The sequence below is a fragment of the Anser anser genome (assembly GCF_964211835.1).
Source record: "Anser anser genome assembly, contig: HAP1_SCAFFOLD_232, whole genome shotgun sequence".
NCBI classification, from domain to species: Eukaryota; Metazoa; Chordata; class Aves; order Anseriformes; family Anatidae; genus Anser; species Anser anser.
This window is the reverse complement of record NW_028154056.1, coordinates 1-12,441: the sequence shown is the minus strand read 5'-3', so window position 1 is coordinate 12,441 and position 12,441 is coordinate 1. Positions and strand designations below refer to the sequence as shown.

The 12,441-nt window shown below is 50.4% G+C and overlaps 1 protein-coding gene across 1 annotated transcript; it reads left to right on the top strand.

Moving 5' to 3' along the window:
• The first annotated feature begins 1,607 nt into the window (after positions 1-1,607).
• LOC310890884 (uncharacterized protein) lies at positions 1,608-10,791 on the top strand. The gene is made up of 14 exons (XM_083853200.1): positions 1,608-2,026; positions 2,115-2,822; positions 3,307-3,455; positions 3,607-3,668; positions 4,557-4,709; positions 5,217-5,389; positions 5,591-5,684; positions 6,303-6,380; positions 6,633-6,742; positions 7,179-7,320; positions 8,243-8,425; positions 8,810-9,048; positions 9,781-9,851; positions 10,527-10,791. The coding sequence occupies exons 2-13, from the start codon at positions 2,662-2,664 to the stop codon at positions 9,833-9,835; spliced, it is 1,599 nt and encodes a 532-aa protein (XP_083709326.1). The 5' UTR covers positions 1,608-2,026; positions 2,115-2,661; the 3' UTR covers positions 9,836-9,851; positions 10,527-10,791.
• The last annotated feature ends 1,650 nt before the right edge of the window (positions 10,792-12,441 follow it).

Below are 12,441 nucleotides of genomic sequence, written 5' to 3'. Positions count from 1 at the left end.
GTTGCCTCTGCTGTGGGAGCAACAGCGCTGCCCTGGCTGGGAGCCTCGGTGCGTCCCTGCCCTGCCTGGGAGCACCAGGCCACAGCCGCTGCTCGGGGCTCGGCTCCCCTGCCCCTGCGCCTGTCCGTGTCGGACCCAAGCAGGGCCCGCAGGGCTCTGGTGGCCCCAGGTGGGCTTGTGCCCACATCCTTGCTGCAGCATGCAGAGGCTCCTGGGGCTCCTCCACCGGGGCCAGGAGCATCCGATGCCCAGCAGCACTTCCCTGTCCAGAGACAGCGATGCCCACCAGCTGCCAGAGGAGGGCCTGCACGGGCTGCACCGCGCGGCCGCCCGTGGCGACCTGGCCCGGCTGAGGCGGCACTGGTGGCTGAAGAAACGAGGCAAAAACCGTCGAGACCAGGCAAAGCGGTGAGGGGCTGGGGGGTGCGCTTAAAGGCTTGGGGTGGGATCGCTCTCCCGTGGCGTGCGAGCTTCAGCCTGGTGCCGCTGCGTACGCGGCTCTGGCACCAACCCTCCTTCTGCAGCAGGTGTCAGCAAGAGCTGAGGCGATGGAGGGCTGAGGCTGGGCGTTGTCCGGCCAGGCAGCCTCTCGCCCTGAAGTCAGTGGCACTGGACATAGTCGGGAGCACATGCTCCTACCAGCCCTTGGCAAAGCCTTCAGCCCCGTGCAGAGAGACGGCTGAAGCCCAGGGCAGAGTCAGGAGCACGGCAGCAAGGGCACCGCCTCCTCTGGAACCCTGGGTCAGAGCTTATGGGTGTGACCCGTTCAGTGACAAACTGGATCTGATTGATACAGCAGTGCGCGACGGGTTAAGAAGAAGGTTACTCAGAGGCATAGAGTGGTAACCAGGCTAGAGTAAGAGAAAGTGGGAACCACTAAGGAGGAGTTGTTAGGCTCGGACGGGCCTATAGAGGGCTACGCGTGATCAAAAGGAATGCACCAACCAGAAGTCTGTAACTATGTTTGCCAGCCACGTGCAGCGCGTGGAGGGGCTCAGAAAAACTATGTAAGATCTGGCATTGGGACAATAAAGGGTCTCCATTTCTCGACTATCTTGGAGCCCGTGTCGTCATTCCCTTCAAGAGCTGGTCACTGAGAGGGCTTTTCCCTCTCAGCTGGCAGAGGGGAACAATCCAGCTTTGCTTGGAATTGCTGGGGCGGCTCGAGCGCTGCTTGAAGGGTGTGCTGCCGACCGCCACTGCCCTGTCCTCTCCCTGTGGGGTTGTTTAGCAGCCGCTCGGGCATTAGCAGTTCTCTCCTGTCCTGTGGGTGATCAGCGTCAGGGCATTCACCGCCCTTCTGCCGCTCGAGTGATTGTGGAAAAACTTGGAGACTTACACTGACTTCGCACTCTTCATGGAGTTCCACAGCCTCCAAAGCTTACGTTCTGCTTGGCATTGGCAAGTGGAGACTTGTGGCCCTGCGCGTGTTCCACAGCCAGAAGTGATTTGGGGCATTGCCTGCCTGTGGAAAGCTAATTTATTTTGGTTTTAGGACACCGCTGCACCTTGCTTGTGCGAACGGCCATGCAGACGTTGTTCGATTCCTGGTGCAAGAGAAGTGCCTGCTGAACCTTTTTGACAACACTGGCAGATCGCCACTCATGATGGTATGTGGAACACGTTACTCTGCTCTAAGTGGGGCTTTATCAATTGTGCTTCCAATGACAAGTGTCTTGCCGCATTCTTCACACCGACCTGTAGAGAAACATGAAAGTTGTAATCGGCACGTAATAGGCGTACACTAGCTCATCTCGGAAGACGCTCTTATCTTCCAGCACTGGGAAGCTGCTGTAGCTGTGACAGAGTGAAACACGGCACAAGTCCTTCCTTTTCTTTGTGTTGTTTGCAGGCAGTGGAGAGCCAGCATGAAGAATGCGTGGCGATTCTGCTAGAGCACCGTGCCGACCCAAACCTGGAAGGTTACAGAGGCAAGTCTGCCCTTCACCTGGCTGCCGCAGCTCCTAACACGTCTGTAGCAGAGATGTTAGTTGAGCATGGTGCACACCTTGAAGCAAAGGACTGTGTAAGTTTTGAATCTGGGCAGCACTGCTCTTTGGGAAAGGCACTTAATTCGTCTGGGTTGTTCTGACGGGGATTCTTTATCCTTTCAGGAGAGAAATACCCCGCTTCTTCTTGCCATCTCCAGCCATCATAAAGAGATGGTAAAGTTTCTTCTTCAAAAAGGAGCGAATGTGTGTGCTCGAAATTTCTTTGGAAGGTGAGGCATTGCTCCAAAGTGCACGTGGCTCTCCTTAGCATTGTCACTGGAATGAACAGGAGAAGGAGAGTCAGTGTTGTCCAAGAGACAATGGGCATCAAGTGAAACAAGAGGCCTTCCCACAGCTGCTTAGGAGAAACCCTCTCAGCATGAGGAAGGTTAATCAGGGGAGCAGGTGGCACCAGGGGTTTGAGCAGCCTCCATCCTATGAGGCTTTGAAGAGCAGAGTGGAAGAAGCCTTGAGCAACGTGCTCTGGCCTCGTGGCTGAGTCTGCTCTGGGGAGGCGGCTGGCCAGGAGCTGTCTGGAGGTGCCTTCCAGCCTCAGTCCTCCAGCACTCCCCTGTGTGTGGCTTTGCTTTCCCTGTGCTTGTAGGAATCGGGGAGGGAATTGTTTGGGGAGGAAACAGGGATTAGAATAACAACAACACAGAGCCTGCAAATGCTGCTATGTTTCATACCATCTTTTGGATGCTTTAGGACTGCACTTATGCTTGCCGCTTCTGCTGGGGAAACGGATGTAATAGAGCTACTTCTTTCCTACGGTGCCAACATTGCTTGCGATACGGCTGTGGATTATGCTCTCCGGTCGGGACATTCTGAGTGAGTGTTTTGTACGTCACTGTTAGAGCGGCTGAGTTGTCAGAGTGTCCGTGCTGATTTGTCACCCTTTGTGATAGATGCACAAAGGCTTAACGATATCTTCAGACCTTTCTTGAAGCTGGGCTCGGTGATGTCTTCTCATAAATCACCTTCCCAAGTCAAGAGAGGATTTGGAAGTAGAGGAGAACTTCCACCCACAAGGCTTTCTTAGAAATCCCGCTTGTGTTGCTAAGCCCAGTTCCGCTCCACTGACCAGGAAAGAGGCACCTTTTCTTTCAGTGGGGATCTTACCAGTGTCCCTTTAGATAAACCCTCAAAGAGATCCCTGGTGGTGTAGCAGGTCCACCATCATGGGGAGACTGACACCGCACACAGACAGTTCTGAACTGGTTCCAAGTCAGTTGCTGTCCTAGGCAAGAGCAAGGATACTAGGCAAGGATGTTTTGGATCTGACTGCCTGTATGTTCTCTCTATCTGCGTGTAGCCTTTGCAAGAAACTGGTAGAACATGCACGCTGTGAAAAGACGGGAGAAGCTTCTGCTGGCGCTGCACAAGACACAGCAGTCCCCAGCAGATTCTGCTCTCCGAGGACTGAGCGCTTTGCACTGGCCACACTTGCTTTGGATGGAGAAGGTAGGATCCTGAAGTGTGGAAGAGCTGATGAGGACAACTAATGTGGCCTGATGTCAGACCGCTTCCCGTATTTGGGGGCAGGGCTTGACTGGCAGGGAAAAGCAGAGTGCCAGGAATGCTCACACTGTCTCGCTTCGTCCATCCCTTGTAGGTGCCCTGCCAGCTGTAGGAGCAGAGCAGGAGGAAGAGGCTGAATTGCCCTGGGATCGCAAGGTACTTTCTGTGAAGGACCCACTGGGCTCCCATTTGGCTCGCTTACTTTGGGGCAAGTTTACCTCTGGGCTCGCTTACCTCTGTTGCTGCCTCTGCCACTTGTTTGTGACTGGGGCCCTTGAACTACTTGTGCTCCAGCCCAGCTGTTCAGTTTGCGCTGGGTTGGTGAAACTGCTGGGAGAACTGGGTCTCGCTGCAGCTGGCCTTTCAGTTAGAGTTCCAGTCTAGGGAAAGCATGTTCTACATAATGAAGCAGCAAAGATTATTCCTGCTGCTTAAAATCTTCTGAGCTTCTCAAAGGGGCTGGCCGGGAGTGGACTGTTGCTTTTCACCATACTTCACCAGTGCTCCGGTAACCTTTATGTGGCAATTCTTAACGCCAACAACGAAGAGATACCAGAGAATAGCATTGAGGGCTTGCAGCTCTGCTTTCAGCGTGCATTCCTTGGCCGCGAGCATGTTCTCAGAAGCAGCAGGGAGATTCCAGGCCATGCTTAAGCTCTGGCAGAACGAAGTCTGGCTTCTGCTTTACAACTGCTGAAATGCCATTGGAGGCAACAATAGTTCTGCAGATTCCATTCTCCACTGCCCGCCTTTTTGCGTAGGTAGAAAGCCCCTGCCCAGTCTCTCAGGCTATGTTCCAAGAAGAGAAAAAACGTTAAGCCTTCCCTCTGTTTTAAGAAACAGAAACCCTCACAAAGAGCTGCTGATAGTTGAGGCTAAGAAAGATGGAGAGAGGTCCCCAGCTGTGCCTGGTGGTGGTGCACTTCCAATCCTTTGTTTCAGTCAGAAGACTGACCTAGTTGTAGAACCTAATGAGTAAAAGCACAGCTCATATTCCCATGTTCTCACTGACTTTGTCATGCTCACGGAACACCATTTCTTTAGGATCAAGACAGACAGCTGCAGCTTGAGCTTCCTGGTGCTCCTGAAAGTCTGTCCGTGTCAGAAGCCCCACCTGAAGCTACTGAGAGCCAGCTCAGTGACACTGAGAAAGACGCAGAGTGCTTGCAAGAGGAATTGGAGATGGTTAAAGCTAAGGTATGGAAAGGCTGCACTATAGGGATAAATCCAAGGGTGGTTGTCCTTTCTCTTCCCTTCTTCCCCCTCTCTGCTGGTGACCAACACAACGGGCCCTTTGGGGAGCTTTTCACAAGCTGGAGGGACAAAGCAGTGCGTTAGGAGGCACCTTCCAGGGGGTAGGTTTGACCAGAGCAGTTTGCGCTTTCTCAAAACTTGGGTGTGCTCTGAGACACAGAGGGTGCGGCACCACTTGGGTGTGCTCTGACAACGGTTGTAAATTTTTTTTCATGTCTCTGTGTTGGGACCAGCATTGGCAGTGTCTGTGCCAGAGTCGCAGACAAAGCAGGCTGAGTTTTGTGCCAGCGTTCAGGAAATTCTGTAGAAAATCTACAGAGCTATAGGAGAGGGGTTAGTACAAAATGCAGTGAAGTAACATGCATGGGGGTTTGAGAGTGGAAGCAGTCAATTTCCCTCCCTAAAGACTAGGCTGACCACCATGGATTGATTCTTCCTTTGGTTTTGCAGGTGGAGGCATCGGAACAAGCGTGTATTGAGTCTGAGGTCTGGGTAAAATACCTGGAGACTGTACTGGAGGATAAGAAGAGAGAAGCAGCAGCTTCTTCCCAGAAAGTGCAAGGCTTTCTGGAGCCATTCTTTGGAACTGGAGCTCTCCAAAAGCTGGAAGAACGCATGCAAGGGTAGGCAGGGTAGTAAGACAGAGCGGCGAGACGCTGCTTTCTGGGACTGTGTGAACGCGAGGGAATTGCCTCGTCACATCACAGAAAGTTAATACAGGATTTGGAAAGAAGCCTTTGCTTTAGCTTATGTTCTTGCACACTGTTCTTTCCAACTGTGTGCTCTTGTGGAGTTCCCCAATAAGGCCTGTATTTCTCTTTCAGACTCAAAGCTGGAAGTGACAGATTGGAAGCCACAATCCAGCAACAAAGCAGACTGATTGAAGCCCTTCAGAGACACCAGCAAGCCTCTGCCTCAGTAAGTCAGTGATAAACTTCCCTCTTCCCTGTGAGCTCCTGCGCCTAGCTAAGTAGTTCTGTGGGGACAAAGTAAGATGAGATTTTTCTGCCAAGCTTAGGGGAGCCGAGTTCTTGACCAGCTGTGCTGACTGTAAGCTGCTCTGAAAATCCTGCCGGTCTGTTCCCCAGCTTTCTGGTTTTGAGAGTTTTCCCATGATACTACGGCAAGTCCTACAACACCAGGAAGTTCTTAGCACTAGAAAAAATAAGGGTTCACTGGAATGCACTGGTCTAGGTATTTTCTGCTTTAGACCAGTGGTGATATTGAAGATCTCAGGCTGCACTTGAGATATTCCTCCTGCGTGAGAGGTGGTAGTCAAGTTTGCACAATGCTGCACAGCCCCGACCTGACATGCCGCGCTGTGGCTAATAAAGCAGTTCCTCTTGGCGTAAAGGAGGGGCTTTCATCTGTGGCCTCTGTGAAGCAAATGATTCTTCTTGTCTGCCTGGGGAGGAGGGAGGTGAACATGAGCCCTGTACTCTACTGAGACTGGCAGGAGGGGAAGAGCGGCAGAGAGGTGTGAGGCAGGAAAGTTGCACGCAGCATGACTTTTCGCTTCTTTTTGTGCTTCTGTAGGCTCGTAATCACCCGGAGGACTTGGTAACTGCCTTTCAGTCAGCACAGACAACCGCAGACGGGCATCCACACCAGCAGGTATGGGAACGCTTTCTGTGAATGACTATTTTAGTCTTTGAATACCTGCTGGGCAGGTAGTGGGTGAAAAGACCAGGGGAGCCCTGGGAAACCCTCCTGCTTTTATGGCAGGGCACGTTCAAGGGAAGGGGAAGCCCTGCTACTCCTGCTTCCCCAGTACTGCTACCGAGTTCTGCCTAGGCTATCTGCACATACCACATGTAGATGCTGTCCCTGTGCTGGTTCTACCATGTATCGTTTCTGTTTTGAAAGCATCAGTGTCAGAGAACAGAAGAGAAGCTGGTCGAGTTGAAATGCCCAGTCGAAGTGCGCCTCGAGCAGGAAATGAAAAGCAACAGCGAACTGCGGAGAGAATGTCGCAGGTATGGCTTGTTAGCACTTTAAAGAGAGATCCCATAGAGTAGAAATCAAGCTTCATGGAGGCTGAATGTAAAAATAGGTGAGGGTAACTGTCTGTGAGCAAATTCAAGCCTCACGCTAGGTCTTACAAGGCTCTTCTGTACACGTGCCTATGGTTTTACAGAGCTGCCAAAAGAACTTCAAGTGCAGGTTGCCCTGCAATTCTCCTGGGAGGGCAGGAAGTCCCTTCTCCATTTATTCCTCCGTTCAGGTGCAAGGTGGACCCTCCAAGTGATCTGTGGCACTGGAATGCTGTTTTTTCTCAGTAACTCCTGGTCTGTCAAGCGTGTTAAAGAAGAAGCAAGGCTTCTCTATGCTGTTTATGTCTGAGAATGTGAAACAGGCTGGTAGTTCCTTCACCTCCTACCTCAATGTTTTCTTGACTAATTTGCTGCACAGGTTAAGGAGGCTTCTGAACGGAGCTCTGCAGAAACTAAGAGAATATGAGGCCAGAGAAAGAGAGCCCCAGTTCACTACTGCAAGAGACATGATGAGCAGCTGCTCTGAAGGGGCCAGTGAAGCTGATAAATTAACAGCAAAGGTGAGCTCTGGATTCTGCAGGATTTTGTGGTTTCTTTTTTTGTCTGTTAATGTCCATACCTCTGTTGTTCTTTTCTATGCTCCTTCTTGTATTGTGAGATGTCTGTTCTCTACTTGATGCTCCTTCTGTTGTCATACATAGCAGGTATTGCAGAAGGAGTCAAGTGCCCTTGTGGTGGCTCATTCTTAGTCCAAAGGCTCGTAGCGTTCTCGTGGCTTCACTGCCATTAGAAGAGTTCTCTTAAATGACAGGGAATGGCATTGTGTTTAGGCAGTGTAAAATGAAGATTAAGTTTCCGGGTTTTTGTTTGTTTTTATTTTTTGTTTGTGTTTGTTTTGAGGGATTTTTGTTTGTTCGTTTTCTATCTATTTATAAAAGGCAGGAACGTCCCGAGTGTATTTTTAGAAGGTGTAGAAAAGGTGTATTTCTGGGGGAGAAGACTAAGACAGCATCGCAGCTGGCCTTTGGGACTTAATGGGACATCTGCTATATCCTCCGTATCCTTGCAACCAAACATCAGCTTTGACCTAGAGAGAAAATGCGTTCCTCCAGCAGTTCTGTCAAAGTGGCCTCCTGAGGCACTGTTTCCAAAGCTTTCAGAGTAAGGGCAGGAAGAGTATTTGTTGCTCGTGCCTAGTCCGTTCTGCACTGCAGCGCTTCCCCCCACACACAATAGGCATTCTTTCTGGTGTCTGGGTAGAGGTGTGTTTGATGTCCCATGAGCAGAGGAGCATTTTGGGCAAGAGCGTCCCTAGCAAAAGAACCGAGGAAGGATGGAAACTTGGGGAATCCTGTCAGCAAAGATCTTAAAGCTGTTCTTCTCTTAAAAGACGAGCCTGCCTTTACTTTGCTTTTAATACCGAGTCAGAAGGTGACAAAGACCATCTTGACGCCCTACCCCTTTATGCATTGCTCTCCACAGCTCAATGAACTTTCGCAGCAGCTGGAGATGGAGTCTGGAAAACGCAGGCAGCTAGAAGCACAAAATTGCGACCTGCAAGAAGAGCTGTCTGCTCTGCGTGGGTCTCAGGAAAAAATGGAGAAGAGCAATGGCCAGCTGCAAGAAGAGGTGGCATGCATCAAAGCTCTTCTGAAGACTTACAAGGTGGGTCACAGGCAAAAGCAACAGCATGAGACAGAGATAAGAAAGAGCCTGACAAGGAACAAGTGCTCGGACCAGAAGTCGCAGGTGATGTTTGTATTTGGGGTCTTGCCCCTCATTCTTTCTGTGAGGCGCTGTTCTCCACAGGCACAGAAGTCCCTGTGAAATGTGTATGGAGCCTTTGGAAAAGGCTTACTTTCTCCTTCAGACTAAAATGAATGGTTGACCTGTGGGAGTTTCCGGCTTCTGCCTTCACTGCTGGTGGTAGTGAGGAGGCAAGTGGCCTCCCCTGAGTGAGGCTGGGCCCTTGAAACTGGGTATGTGTGACTGATGGGGGGATGGTTCTCTTCTTCTTTGTGGTGATGGAAATTTCATTATCTGCTTCAGACACGGGCAGCCTCTCCAGACATGCAAGAGCTGACAAGATCCCCTCCTTGTGCTTCTCTGAGAAAGAACCTAAAGCACAGAAGCAGAGGTGCTGACTCTGAAGAGGAGGATGGAGGGAGAAAGACACCACAAGAGCATACTTTTCCAGATGAGTCCATTCAGGCAAAACTGGAAAGGTACAAGCGCTACTATCTGGAGGAACAAAAGCTCAGAGAAGGTCTAGAAAATGACTTGCAAAGGTATGTCCAGACTGGGTTTTGGAGTGAAAGCAAGATGCTGCTTTTTCCTTGTACGTTCTCCTCCTAAAATCCCTCTTGTATACCTGACCAACATTACGTCAGTAAATATGCCTATAGTCACTCTCATAGTCACTCTCTGCCTGGGGCCTGCTCCTGCGGGGGCTCTCCATGGGCCGCAGCCTCCTCCAGGCCACATCCACCTGCTCCACCGGGGGCTCCTCCACAGGCTGCAGCATGGAGATCCTGGACTCTTCTCACAGAGGCCAACCCTGCAGCCCGTTACAGCCAAAACCTTGCCACGTACACCCAGTACAGCGATGTAAGGCAGAAAAGAGGAACTGCATGTCCTATTGTCATGACAACAAACTAAGAATGCTTAAAGAAGTAGGAGCCTTCTAGATAGTAGAATCTGATTCTGTGAAGTCTACGGCTTTGGCTGCCATTTCAGCAGCATGTCTGAGATTTGAGATTTCCTTAGGCAGGGGAGGATATCCCTGACTCTTTATGCAGGTGATGCATCTTCCAGAAGAAGCCACATAAATACACAGCATTGGCGGTACTTTTCCACAATGGATGCAAGCTCTCCAAAAACCTCAAATCAAATGATGTTTTTGTGTTTAGATGCCATTAATCCCTTCCACTCTCAGAAGTCGAATGTTGGTCAAAGACCTGGAGAGTAGCTTTGCCAAACTGTAACCAAATATAATTCTTGCATGCATCTGACTTTTTCAGAGCTCGTCAGCGTCTAGACGAAAACAACGCTAAGCTCCACCGGAAGCACCACTGAAGCCTGCGTGGCTCAGGTCAGCATTCATAAATGTTATTCTCAACCCCTCTTAAAGCATATCTGTGAGCAAGCTTACGCTTCTGAGCCTCAAGTTAGAATCCCTTTGTGGTTCCAAAACACACCTTCTTTATGCTAAAACAACTGCTAAGCATCAGAAGAGTACACAACTGTATGGGGGCGGGCTGAAGACCTCTGGTCATTGGGGGGTGTGCAAAATACAGAGTGCCCTTCTTCTTCTGCAAAGCCGTAAGGGAAAGAGTGAAGGGAAAGAAAGGGAGAATAGACAAAATAACCGTACAAATGGTAATAGGAGAACAGGCACCAGACAAAGACATGCCGCACTGAAGGCTGCGTTAGGGCCTGGTTGCAGCAAGAAGATGTTTGCCTTTTCAAAGGCAGATCCTTTTCAACGTTTTCAAGGTGAATGCGGAAGCTGTATTTTAGGAGTAGTGTTCCAAAGAATGCCCAGTTTGAATGCTTAGAGAGTAGGGACACTTGAGGATGAAGAGGGCTGCAGAGGACTAAGTCTAAGGACTGATGAGCAAGAGTCATTTGCAGGTTCCCTCACAACGTTCTGTGTGTAGCCTGTGGTATTTCCTTCACTAACTTCTGGAATACTGGTAATTGGAGGTGAAAAGGTGTTCCTGCCTTGTGCATTTTCTTCTTATTGTGTGTTTCCCTGTTTTCACAGCTGGATATCATTACTGATCAGATGAAGGTGGAGCAGACAAAGTCCCAGTCCAGAAAACAAGCCATAGTTCTACCAAGATGGAAGATGACTGCCAACACTTGCCTTCTGCCCCCTAATTTGGGCAGTTTCCAGGCCGTGAGCAAAAGCAGCCATTGCCCCCACCACGCTGGCAAGAACGCAGCGGTTCTGTGCAGATAACAGCCTGCCTTTAATTCCAAGTTCTGTCGCCCGCCTTGGCATTTAATAAACCATGTCATGTAGTGTGGGTCTTTGTCTGTTCCCTTCTCCCTTACGGACTTTGCTTCTCCTCTCCCATGCCCATGTGACTGTTCCCTCTGATTCCTTCTGCTCGTCTCTCTTACTGACCAGGAGCATCCTGTGAACATCAAATGTATTTTTTCCGTTGTGGGAAGCAGACCAACCCTCTTGCAGATGTGTCCTGTGAGTTACACAGTACCAAGGGAAACTCCTGGGTGAACTAGGGACAAGGGCTTGGGATGGAAAAAGGGAGAATACACAAAGACAGAGGTGTCATTTGCCTCTTGTGGCTGGAAATGGTTCCCTTGCAAAAGGGATAGCCCACGACAAGCGGGGGACCTCAACCACACTGTCCATGAGGCTGGCAGAGAGCTTTAATGCTGCGGCCAGATTTCTGAATGCAGGAGAAATGATTTGTAGGCTTCAAACCAGCATCCTCTGAGACCCGGGCTCTCCCATATAAAGAGATCTTCTGCCACTCATCTGGCAAATTCAGGGAGGGCTGAAGGCAGAGGAAAACACCACCTGCGCACCCACTCCATCCAGCAATTGCCCCAATCCCCTGAAGTCCCTTTTGATAGTCTCCAGGCTTCTCTCAGCAGTTTCATCACTGCCACCCTGAATTCTCACTAATGGGTAATAATCGGAGGGGGGCTAACGAGGTCAGGAAGTTTCCTGGTAATGTCCTTGACCCGAGCCCCAGGTAGGCTGCAGACTTCCCCACGGGTAGGGTCGAGCTGACATATGGGGCCCTCTGTTCCCTTCAGAAGGGAGTCGCCTACAACCATTACCCTTCTTTCCTTCTTGTTGGAGGAAGTCTTGAGGCGTGGAGTCAACTTGCTGGGTCCTTGCGGCTCCCTTGACTGCCTCCAGCGGCCTCGATGCGGAAAATCGCCTGCCCGCCGCGATCCACTCTCCGCAACAGCACGCGACTGCCTTGGACTGCAAACCTCTACGGAGGGAGCAAAAGAAGGGGGCAGGGGGAAGTTCTCATTCCCTGTGAAGGAGTTACTTTGCAAGACCCCTTGTTTGCCTATGGAGTGACTGTGGGACACACCTCTGTGGTGGTTTTACTCAGGTGGGCAGCTGAGCTCCATCACAACCGCTCACTCACTCCCACTCCTCAAAGGGAAAAGGGGGAGAAAATACGATGAAAAGGGCTCAAGGGTTGAGACAAGAACAGGGAGTTCACTCAACAGCTATTGTGAAGGGCAAAACAAACTCAGAGTATGGAAATTAGTAAAATCTATTGGCTGTTACTTAGTAACAAGCCAGAGAAGTGAGAAACAAAGGAAAGAAACCAAAGCCAACTTCGTCCCACCCAACCTCTTCCACCTCCTCCCCCTGAGCGGCACAGGGGAATGGGGGCTGCGGTCAGTCTGAAGCCAGGGATAGAAGAATGGGGGCTTGCTTAATCATATTAATGATTAATGATTAAAGGATTTATCTGTGAAAGCAACACACTTGACGCTCAGGACGTATGTCTTGACACTGAGCAAGGTGTTTTCCACTTTGAAATTCATCCAAATACTAGTCAAAAGACTGTGCTTATATATTGGTCAAGGCTGTGTGTGTTTAAGAACTGCTTGTGCTTTTGCAGAAGTAGATAAGGAGAATATTACTCTCCCTAGCAAAAATCATTCTAACTTTTGTATTT